The following is a 13,521-nucleotide window of genomic DNA, read 5'->3' as shown; positions in this document are numbered from 1 at the left end:
TTCATATTAATGGATTTATGTCTATAACTATGGATGAATCTGGGTTCATATTATAGATTCCAATATACAAAATCTCGTAGCATTTATCCATAAGGCCTATCGATTGGTACTACTCAGAAAAAATCAATTTTACACTAATATAATTAGATCTGTTCTTATAGATAAAATTGAGGTTTACAATTGCATATAAGATTGATTCACGATCATAAGATCCTTTTTATCAAATAAAAAGGACTGTTGGATAAAATGTAAATCCTCTCTCTCTCTCTCTCTCTCTCTCTCTCTATATATATATATATATATATATATATATAATGTATATATATATATATATATATTTTTTTTTTTTTTCTTTTTGGTAATAATTTTGGACAGACATCTGACCAATCAAAGAAGAATAAAAAAAAAAAAAGTCCTACAAAAGCACAGAGACTAAAAGACAAAAAGAATCAAAATAATGTATTTGGTCAGGATTTTGGGAGAAATTGCGTAATCTCTCCCTCGAGTGGTTCAAAAAGCAAAGATAGTTGTATTTTTACGCAAACTGATTCTCTGTGTCTGATTTGGCAAACAGTGAACTATCCTCCTACCTGTCTTTCCAGTCATTCTCCATTCTCTTTCCCTCTCTTTATCTGAGCCAAAATAAATGGTGGTGAAGCAAGGGCTGGAAACTCCACTTCTGGGCAGTAATGGGTTAGTCAATAACAACAACAAGAGGTGGAGAAGAAGAGCTCTGTGGTTTATCCTTCCTCTCATCACCCTCATAAGTTAGTTATTTTTTTTTCCGTCTCAAATGTTTCAACTTTCAATGCTGGGTTTTTGTTCAACCATTTTTCAGTGGTTAAATCACAGTGATCAAAATAAAACCTCTAGATGTGTATATATATGCTTTATGTGATTGTGAAGTAAAAATTTGATCTTGGGTTTGTTATGGATTTGGGTATGTTTTACGAGGACAGATGAATTTGGATATGCCAAAGTTTTTCATTTAAATTTTTAATTTCATAGATTTCTATCCTCTTCTAATGTTTAACTCCGAGCAAAGGTTGCATTGTCTTGTGGCAAAGACTGATGGAGTTTTTGTCTCAAGGAATGCTAAAATTAGTTGTCAAAAGTTGCCAAGTAATCAGTAACGTTTGTGTCCTGCAAATAGTCAACCATGGAGGAGAGTCCTATTAGGGGTAGGTAATTTATGATTATAAACACTGATAATTGCTTGCTGAGATGTTCTAATGGGTGGAATATTCAAAGTTGGTTTTTGTTTGGATCTGCTTCCTTCATTTGTATGTGTGCACTGAATTACTGATTTAAGATTGTGATAAAATTTTGCATTCTGCAGTTGTAGGCTGTATGTATGCAAGCAATACAAATTCATGGGTAAAAAGAGAAGAAAACTCATATAATCATGGGATTAAAGTCAATGATGTTCAGATTATTGAGTCAGAGAGGGGCGTTGTTGCTGCTGATGATGGCCGTTGTTCTGAAGTTGGAGCATCAGTGCTTAGGCAGGGTGGCCATGCTGTTGATGCTGCAGTTGCAACAGCTTTGTGCCTTGGAGTTGTTAGTCCAATGGCAAGTGGGATCGGAGGAGGGGGATTCATGATTGTCCGGTCTTCATCAACATCGCAAACTGAAGCTTATGACTTGAGGGAAACTGCTCCTTTGGCCGCTTCAGAGGTTTGAAACTACTTTATAGTCCTTTTTTATTTTTTTTTCTCATTTAAAATAGTAGTTCTGGTTGGACGTCATATCCAAAGGGTCCCCAATCTGTTAGAAATATTGAATCCCAAAAGATGGACCAAACACCTGATTTGGCCCCATCAAGTTGGCATATAATCTTTTCAATTGAACCCATTGAATGGTTTGGGTGGCTTTTATTTCTTATATTTTCCAAAGAAACACTTTGTAATTTTGTGTGACCAAAATGTTCATGAAAAATGTCATCTTGAACAAACAGAATATGTACGACGACAATCCTAATGCCAGGTTAGAAGGTCCACTGTCAATTGGAGTTCCTGGTGAGATAGCTGGCCTCCGTGAAGCCTGGTTGAACCATGGGCGTTTTCCATGGAGGAGTTTATTCCAACCTGCAATAAAACTTGCTAAAGATGGATTTGTAATTGCTCCTTATTTTGGAGCATCCATAACTAGGAATTCAAAGAAGATTATGAATGATCCTGGTTTAAGACAAGTGTTTGCTCCAAAGGGAAAGTTGTTACAGGTAGGTGAAACATGCTACAATGTGGAGCTTGGCCGTACCTTGGAGGAACTGGCAGAATTGGGGCCACAAGCCTTCTATAATGGTACCATTGGGGAGAAACTCGTTAAGGATGTGAGAGAGGCTGGTGGGATTTTGACAATGGAGGATTTAAAGAATTACAGAGTGGAAGTTACGGATGCAATAGCTGCAGATACAATGGGCTACACTATATATGGAATGCCACCTCCTTCAAGTGGAACTCTGGGACTTTCACTGGTGGGTGTTTTCTTTTTGTCTTTTATTGTTTTCTATGTTTTTATTGGATAGATGAAAATTATGTTGCATAATCTTCTGTCTACCTTGTTTCCTTTGAATCATTCTGATATTTCTGATCATATGATGCCTGAGGCTTTTCTTTCTAGGACTCAAAGTTCCACTTTCAAAGTAGTAAAACTTTAGTAAGTGGTAATTTTTTGAAAAATGTGCTCTTGTGAATTTATTTGTTGTTCTTATGTTTAACATTATTTGAACTAGGTTCCGAACATTTTGGCTAGTTATGGAAGTGCTCTTGTGAATTTAGTTGTTGTTCTTATATTTAGACATTATTTGAAATAGGTTCTGAACATTTTGGAGAGTTATGGAAGTCCTGATGCTGCAAAGGGAAGTCTTGGTCTGCATCGGCTGATTGAAGCATTGAAACACATGTTATCTGTCCGAATGAATTTGGGCGACCCTGATTTTGTGAATATAAGTACGTTTGCATCTGAGATGCTTTCCTCAGATTTTGCAAAACAAGTTCGTGAAAAGATATTTGACAACACCACTTTCCCTCCTGACTACTATTTGAGCAGGTCTAATCCTTACCCCAGTTGTTCAAAGTGGAGCTTTACTTATACTGCAATCGTGTTTGTGCCAAATTCCATCGTCCTGGTGAATTTGGTTGCTCGTTGAAGTTCATTTGAGTCCAAATAATTTTCCTAGAAAAAAAAAAAAGGAAAAAAAAAAAGAAGGCTGCTAGATATTCTGCTCATATTGTTCTCATCGCAGTTGCTATCCTCAAGTTTTTATCCCACAACTTTTTTGTCTTTTTGGTAATGATTTTATCCCACATTTTGCAGGTGGAGTCAGCTAAGAGATCATGGAACCAGCCATTTCTGCATTGTAGATATGGATCGAAATGCTGTATCAATGACAACAACTGTAAATTATCATTTTGGAGCAGGGCTGCTCTCTCCTTCTACTGGCATTGTGCTCAACAATGAAATGGGTGACTTCTCAATTCCCACAGAGGAAACAGTTGACGGTTTACCTCCTGCTCCTGGAAATTTTATCAGACCAAACAAACGACCTTTATCCTCCATGACCCCAATAATTATCACAAAGGTATAAATACTGCTTCCTTCTGACTTATTCCTTCTATCAAGCTGATGTGGTGGCTATTGTCTTATGCTCTATACAGGATAATCAGTTGGCTGGGGTCATTGGTGGTAGTGGTGGTACAAACATAATCCCAGCGGTTGTCCAGGTTTTCCTTAATCATTTCGTCTTGGGGATGGACCCTTTAGCTGCGGTTCAGAATCCAAGAATCTACCACAAGGTTTTTAACTTGTTTCATTTCATAGAGGCATAGACATTTTTCGACAACTCCAAATAGTCATTTGATTTGGTAATAATTTCTTTGCAGCTAATTCCTAATGTGGTTTTGTATGAAAACTACACGGTGATTAATGGGAATCACATTGAGCTTCCAGAGGAAACAAGGCTTTTCTTGCAAGAGAGGGGTCATCAACTAAAGGGTCAGAAAGGAGGAGCTGTTACTCAGCTTGTTGTTCAAAATCTTGAAAAACCCATTGAAATGGGCAGGAAAAATGGGAAAGTTTCTAATGCACAAATATTTCATGGTACACTTATTGCCGTAAGTGACCTTAGAAAGAATGGCAGACCTGCTGCCATATGATATATGCTAAATTTTCAAGGTCCTGAAGAGAAAGATCTTTGGCTGGATCTGTTATGGATCTTGTTGTTCTGAAGTGTTTTACATATGTGTTAGATATTCTGTATGTATATGTCAATTCATTAGAGTTTGTGACCTGTTAATAGTATTCTGTGTTTTATCCATAAAAAGAGATCTCATTTCCATTAGTAGCAAATATGTTTTACCATTTGAAGGAAAAACAGAGAGAATAAAAACTCTCTTAATTCTCTTGAATAATATGATTTACATCAGTTTTTTAAATAGAATAGAGCACAAGGCTTGACTTCTAAAATTAAGGAGCAGAAATAATAACAGAAAGGAGAAAGGAAAAAACTAAAAAAGGAAACATCCTAAAATTTGAATAATTCAAATTCTAATTTCCTGATTCTATGGGATTAGATTTCCTAACTTTTCTACACTCATCCTCAAGTTGGTGCATAGATGTCAATCATGCCCAATTTGCTTATCAAATGTTGAAAGTTAGGTTTCGCAAGCCACTTAGTCAAGATGTCGGCTGTTTGTTGACTAGAAGATACAACCGGCAAGTAAATAGTCCCAGTTTCAAGTTTTTTCTTAATGAAATGTCAATCAATCTCAATGTACTTCGTCCTATCATGCTAGACAGGATTGTGAGCAATACATATTGCAGCCTTGTTGTCACAGTACAACTTCAAAGGAAGCTCCATAGTCTTCTTGAGTTCTTTGAGGATTCTGTATATCCACAATACCTTACAGATCTCTTGAGCCATTGCTCTAAACTCAGCCTTTGCGCTACTTGTGGCAACAACACTTTACTTATTGGTTCGCCAGGTAACCAAGTTTTTCCACACAAAGGTGCAATATCCTGAAGTAGATCTCCTGTCAGTCACCGAACCTGCCCAATCTGCATTAGTAGATACCTTAACACTCCTTCGATGAGTCTTTTTGAAAAATAAACCTTTTCCAGGAGTAAACTTCAAATATCTTAAATTTCGGTAGACTTCCTCAAGGTGTTCTTCATAAGGTGCTTGCATGAACTGACTGACAACATTAACTGAGAAGGCAATATCCAGTCGAGTATGGGATAAATAGATTAGTTTTCCAACCAATCTCTGATATCTACTAGTATCAACAGGAACACTTCCCTCTTCCTAAAGCTTCACATTAGGATCCATGAGAGTCTTAGCTAGTCTACAACTACTCATCTCGGTTTCCTTTAAAAGATCAAGGATATATTTTCGTTGAAAAACAACAATTCCTTTGCTTGAGCAAGCAACTTCCATGCCAAGGAAATATCTTAGCGCTCCCAAATCCTTGATCTCAAATTCTAATGCAAGGCTCTTCTTCAATCTCTCCATCTCAATCACATCATCACCTGGAAGAATAATATCATCAACGTAAACTATTAGCACAGCAACCTTTCGTTCAGAAGAGAACTTGAAAAACAAGGTATGGTTAGCTTGTCCTTGAGAATATCCTTATTTTCTAATAGATTGGGTGAACTTCTCAAACTAAGCCCTTAGAGACTGTTTGAGGCCATACAAGGACTTATTTAGCTTGCACATTTTTGAGCCAAATTTCTCCTTAAAGCCCGATGGACTATCATTGTACACCTCTTCCTCCAAGTTACCATTGAGAAAGGCATTCTTCGCATCTAGTTGCTGTAAGGGCCAATCTAGATTAGTAGCAATAGATAGAAGTACTCTCATCATGTTCAATTTTGCTACTGGAGCAAAAGTCTTAGAGTAATCAATGCCATATGTTTGGGTGAATCCCTTAGCCACCAACCCAGCCTTGTATCTTTCCACTGAACCATCAAAGTTATACTTCACAATGAAGACCCATTTACAGCTCACATTAGTTTTCCGAACTGGTAATGCCTCAACATTCCAAGTATTGTTCTTCTCAAAAGCTCTCATCTCTTCAAGTATTGCTTCCTTTCACTTTGGAAATTTTAGAATCTCTTGTCCACTGTTAGAAATTTCTACACTAGACAATGAGAGGTAAAGGTAACAAGAGATGAAGACAATTTCGAGTATGACATAAATTTAGACAGTGGATGATTAGTACAGGATTCAACCCTTTTACAAAGAGCTATAGGAATGTCAAAATCGGAAGACTCAGACTGATTGTTAGGAAGAGAAAGGGAATTACCTGTAACAGACTCAAATTATTGATTTGTCCTCGGTTCAGAATCATGGCCGTGCTGTAGAGTCAATTCATCTTTCCTTTTCTTATGATTCTTCTTCAAGTAAACAATCCCTTTCCAAGTTCGATCACCTTCCTTGAATCTATTACTTGTTGCTTCAGCAGAATTATCATGTTGTATCATTATAGTAGGCTGACCCTTATTTTCAGTTTCTAAAGGTTGTTTTTCAGAATTTTGATTTTCAAATTGATTTTCAAATGTAGGCCTAGACTCAGGAGAAACATCACTCATAGTGAAAGGAGTTTGAAGGAATGAATTCCTTGAAATCTTGGCCATTTGCTATAGGTGCAGAGGTATTAGGCTTAGAATCTTATGAGAGAAACACATCATTTGAGAGAAAGACATCGCCAAAGTTAATAAACGAATCTTCCTTAAAATTCTTCTATTGAAGATGAATATTCTTAAAAATGGTTGTTTTTCAAAAAATGTGATATCCATTGCAACAAATTTTTTTTTTTGATATCGGGTCAAAACATTTATAGTCTTTATGAGTTGGGGAGTAACCAATGAAGACACATTTTATAGCTTTGGGCTCAAATTTTCCAATTTTTATAATGTTCATTAATAAAAGTTGTACAACCAAATATTTTTAGAGATAGATCAATAGAAAGTCTAGCAGTTGGAAAATAATTTGTGAAAACATGGAAAGAAGTTTGAAATTGTAAAACTTTGGAGGGCATTCTGTTTATTAAGTATGCAGCAATTAAAACAACCCCATAGATACTTAGGAACTTTAGTTGTAAAAAGTAATGCATGAGCCACCTCCAACATATGTTTATTTTTTCATTCAGCAACACATTCTGTTGGGGTGTATCGATGCAAGAACTATGATGAATTATTCCTTTTTCAAGAAAAAAATATTTTCTAAAATCATGTTAAAATATTCTTTCCTGTTATCACTTCTGAAAACTTGTATGTTAGTCTGAAATTGAGTCTACATCATCTTGTAAAAATTTTTAAAACTCGTTCGTCCTTTGATTTTTCTTTCAATAAATACACTCAACAAAGTTGAGTATTATCATCTGTAAATGTGATGAACCATCTCTTGTTAGAAGGTATACTTATCTTATTAGGACCCCAAATATCACTGTGAATAATAATGAAATGTTTTGATGGTTTATATAGTTGTGAAGGAAAAGATGTATGGTGGTGTTTTGTAAATTCACAAATTTCATAATGAAACAAAGATGTGTATTTATTACCAAACAACTTAGGAAACAGATGTTTTAAATATTTGAAAGTTGGGTGGCCTACTCTTAAATGCCATAACATAGTATTATTATTATTAGAAGCAGAAATAAATTTAAAGCAGGAACTTATCTATTGAGATTGTTGCCTTAATTCAGATCCTTCATCAAAGAAGTAGAGTCCTCCACTCTGTTTAGCACTGTCAATCATCCTCCTCGAAGTCAAATCCTGAAACACACAATGAGTTGGGAAAAAAATTAGTTTGACAATTTTGATCACGGGCTAGCTTATTGATAGACAAAAGATTAAAAGAAAGTTTGGGAACGTGAAGAACATCATGAGAAGTGAGTGATGGGGACACTACAATAGAACCTTTTTCAGGCAATGGATGAAAGAGAGCCATATGCAATCTTAATTTTCTAGTTACCTGCACAAGGACTATATGAAGGAAAAAGGTTTGAAAACCCTATTATATGATCGGTTGCACCTGAATCGATGATCCAGGTGTGATTAGAGTTGACACTAATGAGAGCTGCTTTCAAGTAATTACCTTTTTAAGCTAATGAACAAGAATGAATTTTCTGAGACTCAAGAAGCTTGTACAGTTGGTCTATCTCCTTCTTGGTGAAAGGAAAAGAACTTGAAGAAGATTACTGCTCTTGATCTGAGACATTAGCCTGAAGTGCATGCCCCTCTTCAACAGACATTTTCTTCCAGTTTTGAGGCTTTCCATGAAGTTCCAGCATGTTTCCCATGTGTGCCACGAACTTTTGCAGTGGTTGTACCATGACCGTTCAGATCGCTTACCATCCTTCTTCACTTCCTCCAGAAAACCACTAAATTACAAGGGTAGAACTTTCTACTTTTGAGTTAGTAGTAATAGGAATAGATTTGTTGTTAAGCATCACACTCTACCGTACTTCTTCTCTCCGAACTTCTGAGAAGGCCTCACAAATTGTCGGTAGAGGAGTTTTCCCTAAAATTTGGCCTTGCACCTCAGCTAACTCCTTGTTAAGTCCTGCCAAAAACATGAAGACATGATCATTTTCTTGTCGTTTCATAAATAGGACGCTTTCTTTTGCGCACTCCTAGATATTATCATAACAAAGATCTAACTCCTACCACAGGGTCATCAACTCGCTGTAGTAGAAGGTTACATCGTGGTCATCCTATTTCGCGTGCCAAAGTTTGGATTTTAAAACAAAAATCTATGAAGAATTCTCCAGATCAAAATAAGTATCCTTCCCTGCTTCCTAAACGTCTTTGATTGTTGGCAGGAACATGAAGGGCTTGCCAATTGTGGGTTCCATTGAATTCACCAACCACACAATAATCAAAGAATTTTTTGATTTCTAGGTCTTGAAATCTTCACCTGTAAGTTTTGTCACTTCTTCTGTCAGATATCCACACTTCCCTTTGCCTTCCAAGATCAAACAAATGGTTTGCGCCCATTCCATGTAATTTTTTCCATTTAGATGGTGGATATTCAATTGGCGGGAATTAGTGGACCCCTCCAAACCATTGAAGAAGATGGAGTTATGATTCGAACTCGTGGTGCTTTCCCCTCATGCCACTGAGTCCTTGCTGGTCACACCGATTAAAGCCGCCTTCCATGGATTTTGGCTTGCCATAGATAATCCTTAGATTAGAACCTAGGGCTTTGATACCATGAAGGAAAAAGAGAAAGAAGAAAAACTCTCTTAATTCTCTTGAATAATATGAATTATATCGTTTTTTCAGATAGAATAGAGCACAAGGCTCGTCTCCTAGAATTAAGGAGGAGAAATAGTAGTAGAAAGAAAAAAGAAAAAAACTAAAAATGAAAATATCCTAAAATTTGAATAATTCAAGTTCTAATTTCCTTATTCTATGGGATCAGATTTCCTAACTTTCCTACACCATTATTCCTCAATAGCAAATATAAATATGTTTAATAACATTGTAATTTATTAAATGGAATGAAAAGCCTCCCCCAGTCCATCGAAGTCAATTCAGCTTAGTTAGCAACATCCTACTTCTTGAGCAGCAAGGGTTCTTCTAGGTCCGTTTTGGATGCTTCTAATAAGAAGAATGAAAAATTTTATATAAACATATAAGGAGGATAATCAACATCATATGCAGCAAACCAATTAATTATCCATCCATATCTCATATTATTCAATAGCACGTATGAATATTTTTAGTGGATACGGTTTATTGTAGACTAATTGGAATATCTTTGATTGTTATGGAACCTGCAAATAAAATACATGATAGAGACCTCTATGAAAACAATTCTCTCAACCTTCTCTCTTTCTTTCTAGGTTAAAACAATGTAGCTATATGTCAAAACAATGACCCCATCTCTTAGTTATTTCAAAAACACATAAAATAATAATTAATATATTTTTTAAAAACAAAGATGGGTCATAAATCCATTAAAGTTTTACATAGAGAGATATATCATGTTCTTTTGATTTAATGGGCCTACCAAAAGATAAAAAGAGAGTGATTTCAATGGGTCTCTTTAGACAATTAAATAACAAAGTATGCAATTCCATTACTGGAAACATCAAGGCTCAGCAAGTGAATTAAACTAATTATGTCACTCAACATAATTATTCTAATATTCTTCCACTTGGACGACATAATTAAACATAAAACAAAATTCACTTATTACAGAATTTCGCACATAAAATATGATCACTTCAATAAAGTATATAGTGTACTGATAAGGTACAACAATATATATAACTTAGGTCCAAAAAATTCAAATATTAATAAATTTCAAAATACAAAACACCACATAAATCATGCATATAGAGTAACAAGAGTATACAACAATATACAAAATCTAAGTCAGTGATTTACAATAGTACTAGTGGATTAAACCATAAACATACCTTAAAAACAAAATACCTAAAGAAATGAAATATACCAATTAGCAAAAAATAATATATGTGCGCACATCTTATTTATATAATAATCATCCATTTAAAACATGTATTGCTTAACAAGACAATAAACAATAGTCAATAACACGTTCAATAAAGATAGATTATAAAATTCTCACTAATGTAATAGAATCTTAACTATTTAATATTCCCAAATGGGATACATGCCTTTGAAAAACACCTAGAACCAAACCTGTTGTTAGTGGATCTGCCTAATATATTAGAGCTAGGCATGTATCCCACAGAGGTAGTTCCTTTCGCTATTTCGTCCTTCACTTTATAAAATTTTACTTTGGTAAAGTTGGCTCCAGATTTACATCCAACATTATTAGAAAAAGACATTATTTCGCAACCAAATCGCATGACTAGTTGTCCCAAAACACACCTTACATTTTGCCTTCATAGTTGAGAATGTTCTTATACTCTGCTTGGAACTCTTCCAAGATATAATTCCTTTTGTCATAAAAAAAATATGCTTGATAGTGGATCTTAAATCGTCCATGCATCCATTATAATCAGCATCCCAACAGCCAACCACAAGTGCGTTGGTGCGCCAACATGTGAATATATAATCTTTTGTTCCTTGAAGATAATTGAAACCTTCTTATTTGCTTGCCAATGCATAAAAATCAGATTGGCCACGAATTTGCTAGGCATACCCACAATATAAGCAATATTTGGCTATTTTTATACTTGAGCATATATCAAACTGTCGATTGTAAAAAAATATGGTTTCTTTTTAATTGATTGTCTTTCAATCTCATCCTTGGGACATTGATCTTTTAGATAACTTGTTACCCTTTGGCACGGGAGCCAAATTAGGAGAATAGTGTACATGTCAAAACTTTTTATAATCCCATCAATCTAGGCTCTTTGAGACAATGGTAATATATTTTTAGTCCTCTATCAAACCTGTGTGGGTATAAATACTTAGGCAAGTGTGTGAATAAGAGGACCCAAATGAAATATTCAAAAATATCCAAAAACTCCCTAAAACACTTGCAGACTCATGACTCGCCAGACCAATTCATGACCAACCACCATCCTTCATCGATTTTTCATAAGACAAACCCCCTATCTCTATGAATCAACCAACATGTGACACACCCCTATGGTACCCATAGAATTTTCAGTTTGCTCATGAAATTTCAAAGCAACTAGCCAGTGATGAGATGAGATCAGAGGTGTTTGCTGATGAGATCAAAATTTTCAATCACAAGAGATTTGACTGGATTCCAGTAGTTTTAGGCCTTTGGGTCCATTCCTCGCCTGCGCTTTCCAAATCTAGCCTCCTTTTGCCTCAATTACACAATGTTTAGGAGATCTAACAACTCCAAGTTTAACTAAAATTTTAAACACATATTCCAGTCATTAGTAACTTTTTTAGACTACCAATGTGTTATTCATCTCATGGGCTTTTCATTGGTGCATGATTTGTTAATTTTTAAGTAATTATCCGATATAAATTAGTTTGGGCAAATACCCAATAAAATTGGACATATGGAACTAAATTATTGTTTGTAATGGGTTTCTAAAGGATCTTAAGAGCTAATAAAATGTTTAATTTTATAAAATTGTTCTTAAGTTGAAAGACCTCAATTTGGAATACAAAATCAAAGGGTTCATGGTATGATTGATATTTTAGGTCCAATTTTTGTAATTCCAAAGTTATAGATTTAATTTTAGGATATTTGGTATATACGAATGTTCTTAATTAAATTTTTGGAAGCCTAAGACAGGATTCTTGTAAAAGAATCATTACCAAGATTTTGATTTTGATTTGTTGTCTTTAGATTTCGGTCTTACAGGAGTTTAAAATTTTGATCTTATAGGAGTTTAAAATCAAAATATTTTTTTTTTCAAACGATGTCCTAAAGGAGAAATGACTATCCAAACTAAGAAACCTAGTTTAAAATTTTTGAGAAGTGGTTAAAATTCATCCTCAAGCTAAAATAAGCCATTTGGTGAAATAATTATTACCAAGAGATCTTGTTATCTTTTGATTTTGATCCAAAGGAGTTTCAATTCAAATTAAAAGATTTTGCAACATTGTTTAGCACCTGGAAAGTCAATTAGACCAAATAAATTAAGTTAAAACTATTGGGAGAAGGCCAAAACAAATTCACAAGCTAAAATTGGTCATCTATATCTCATCAAAGATTCAAGACCAAAAAAATTATTATCTTTAGATTTTGATTTCACATGAGTTTTAAATAAAAATAAATGATTTGGAATGACGTACTAAAGTAGAAAAAACTATCCAACCCAAGAAATCAAGTTTAAAATTGTTGTGAACTGGTCAAAATTCTTCCGTAAGCTAAAATAGATCTTGTGGGCAAGACGGGCAAGACATGGCTATCAGGTAACTTGATTACTTTGTCGGCCAGCAGATGATAAAAAATTTGATCAGCCTTAAAGATTTTGAAGCTATAGACCTTCTCTTGCTCTAGTAAATTCTTTTTCATGTCCATGGTTAGTGGAGGAACATTTTGGTTTTTTGTTGGATTAGCAAGAGCTTCACATATGTATGGCTAAGTTGCCACTACTTTTAAAATTATAGACTTTGCAATAATCCAAATGCCTAACAATTTCCAAAAGTAGGAGATTGCCCTGCCAAGTAACTAGTACCAACCACAATCCCTTATGCTCAAAACCATAGGACCCTCATAACTTAATTTGCAATTAATATCAAGTCATGAATCCACCTAATACTGAAAAATTTCTCGTTAAAGAAATAGAATTGGATATTAAAGTTACTGTTGAACAAAAAAATTCAAATTCAGAAAATAAAAAAATGAACGTATAGAATGGAATAAAAAAATAGGCAGAAGACAAAAAGGCAAAAATTAAAAGAGCCGCCGGATAAAAGGCAGCCAGGAAAAAAAATTTGGAAAAAAGCCAATAACAAAAAAAGAAATTAAAAAGAAATACCAAATGGCAGAAACCCACCAACCAAAAAAAAAAAAAAAAAAAAAGTAAAAAAGAAAAAAGAAAGAAATAAATGAAAGAAGAGCTAAATGAAAAAGTCTAATGGCCA

The 13,521-nt window shown here is 34.6% G+C and overlaps 1 protein-coding gene across 2 annotated transcripts; it reads left to right on the top strand.

Moving 5' to 3' along the window:
* The first annotated feature begins 547 nt into the window (after positions 1 to 547).
* LOC107432775 (glutathione hydrolase 3) lies at positions 548 to 4,342 on the top strand. Of its 2 annotated transcripts, none has more exons than XM_048465232.2 (7): positions 548 to 767; positions 1,340 to 1,677; positions 1,958 to 2,476; positions 2,816 to 3,051; positions 3,319 to 3,583; positions 3,660 to 3,797; positions 3,885 to 4,342. In XM_048465232.2, exons 1-7 carry the CDS (start codon positions 647 to 649, stop codon positions 4,155 to 4,157), a joined length of 1,890 nt encoding a protein of 629 aa, XP_048321189.2. In that variant the 5' UTR covers positions 548 to 646; the 3' UTR covers positions 4,158 to 4,342. The 2 variants fall into 2 exon arrangements, with proteins under 2 accessions (XP_048321189.2, XP_048321190.2); XM_048465233.2 differs by lacking the exon at positions 548 to 767 and adding an exon at positions 798 to 1,181.
* Positions 4,343 to 13,521: the final 9,179 nt, after the last annotated feature.

This window comes from Ziziphus jujuba, chromosome 11 (genome assembly GCF_031755915.1).
Source record: "Ziziphus jujuba cultivar Dongzao chromosome 11, ASM3175591v1".
Classification (NCBI taxonomy): Eukaryota; Viridiplantae; Streptophyta; class Magnoliopsida; order Rosales; family Rhamnaceae; genus Ziziphus; species Ziziphus jujuba.
Note: the sequence above shows the minus strand (reverse complement) of the source record. Positions and strands in the feature narration are given on the sequence as shown.

What these genes read in the sequence shown, in the direction of transcription:
- LOC107432775 (XM_048465232.2), top strand. Translation starts at nt 647, where the DNA reads ATGGTGGTGAAGCAAGGGCTGGAAACTCCACTTCTGGGCAGTAATGGG. An exon ending in TCCTCTCATCACCCTCATAA is followed by an intron (nt 768 to 1,339) that starts GTTAGTTATTTT and finishes TGCATTCTGCAG; the next exon opens with TTGTAGGCTGTATGTATGCA. An exon ending in ATCCAAGAATCTACCACAAG is followed by an intron (nt 3,798 to 3,884) that starts GTTTTTAACTTG and finishes ATTTCTTTGCAG; the next exon opens with CTAATTCCTAATGTGGTTTT.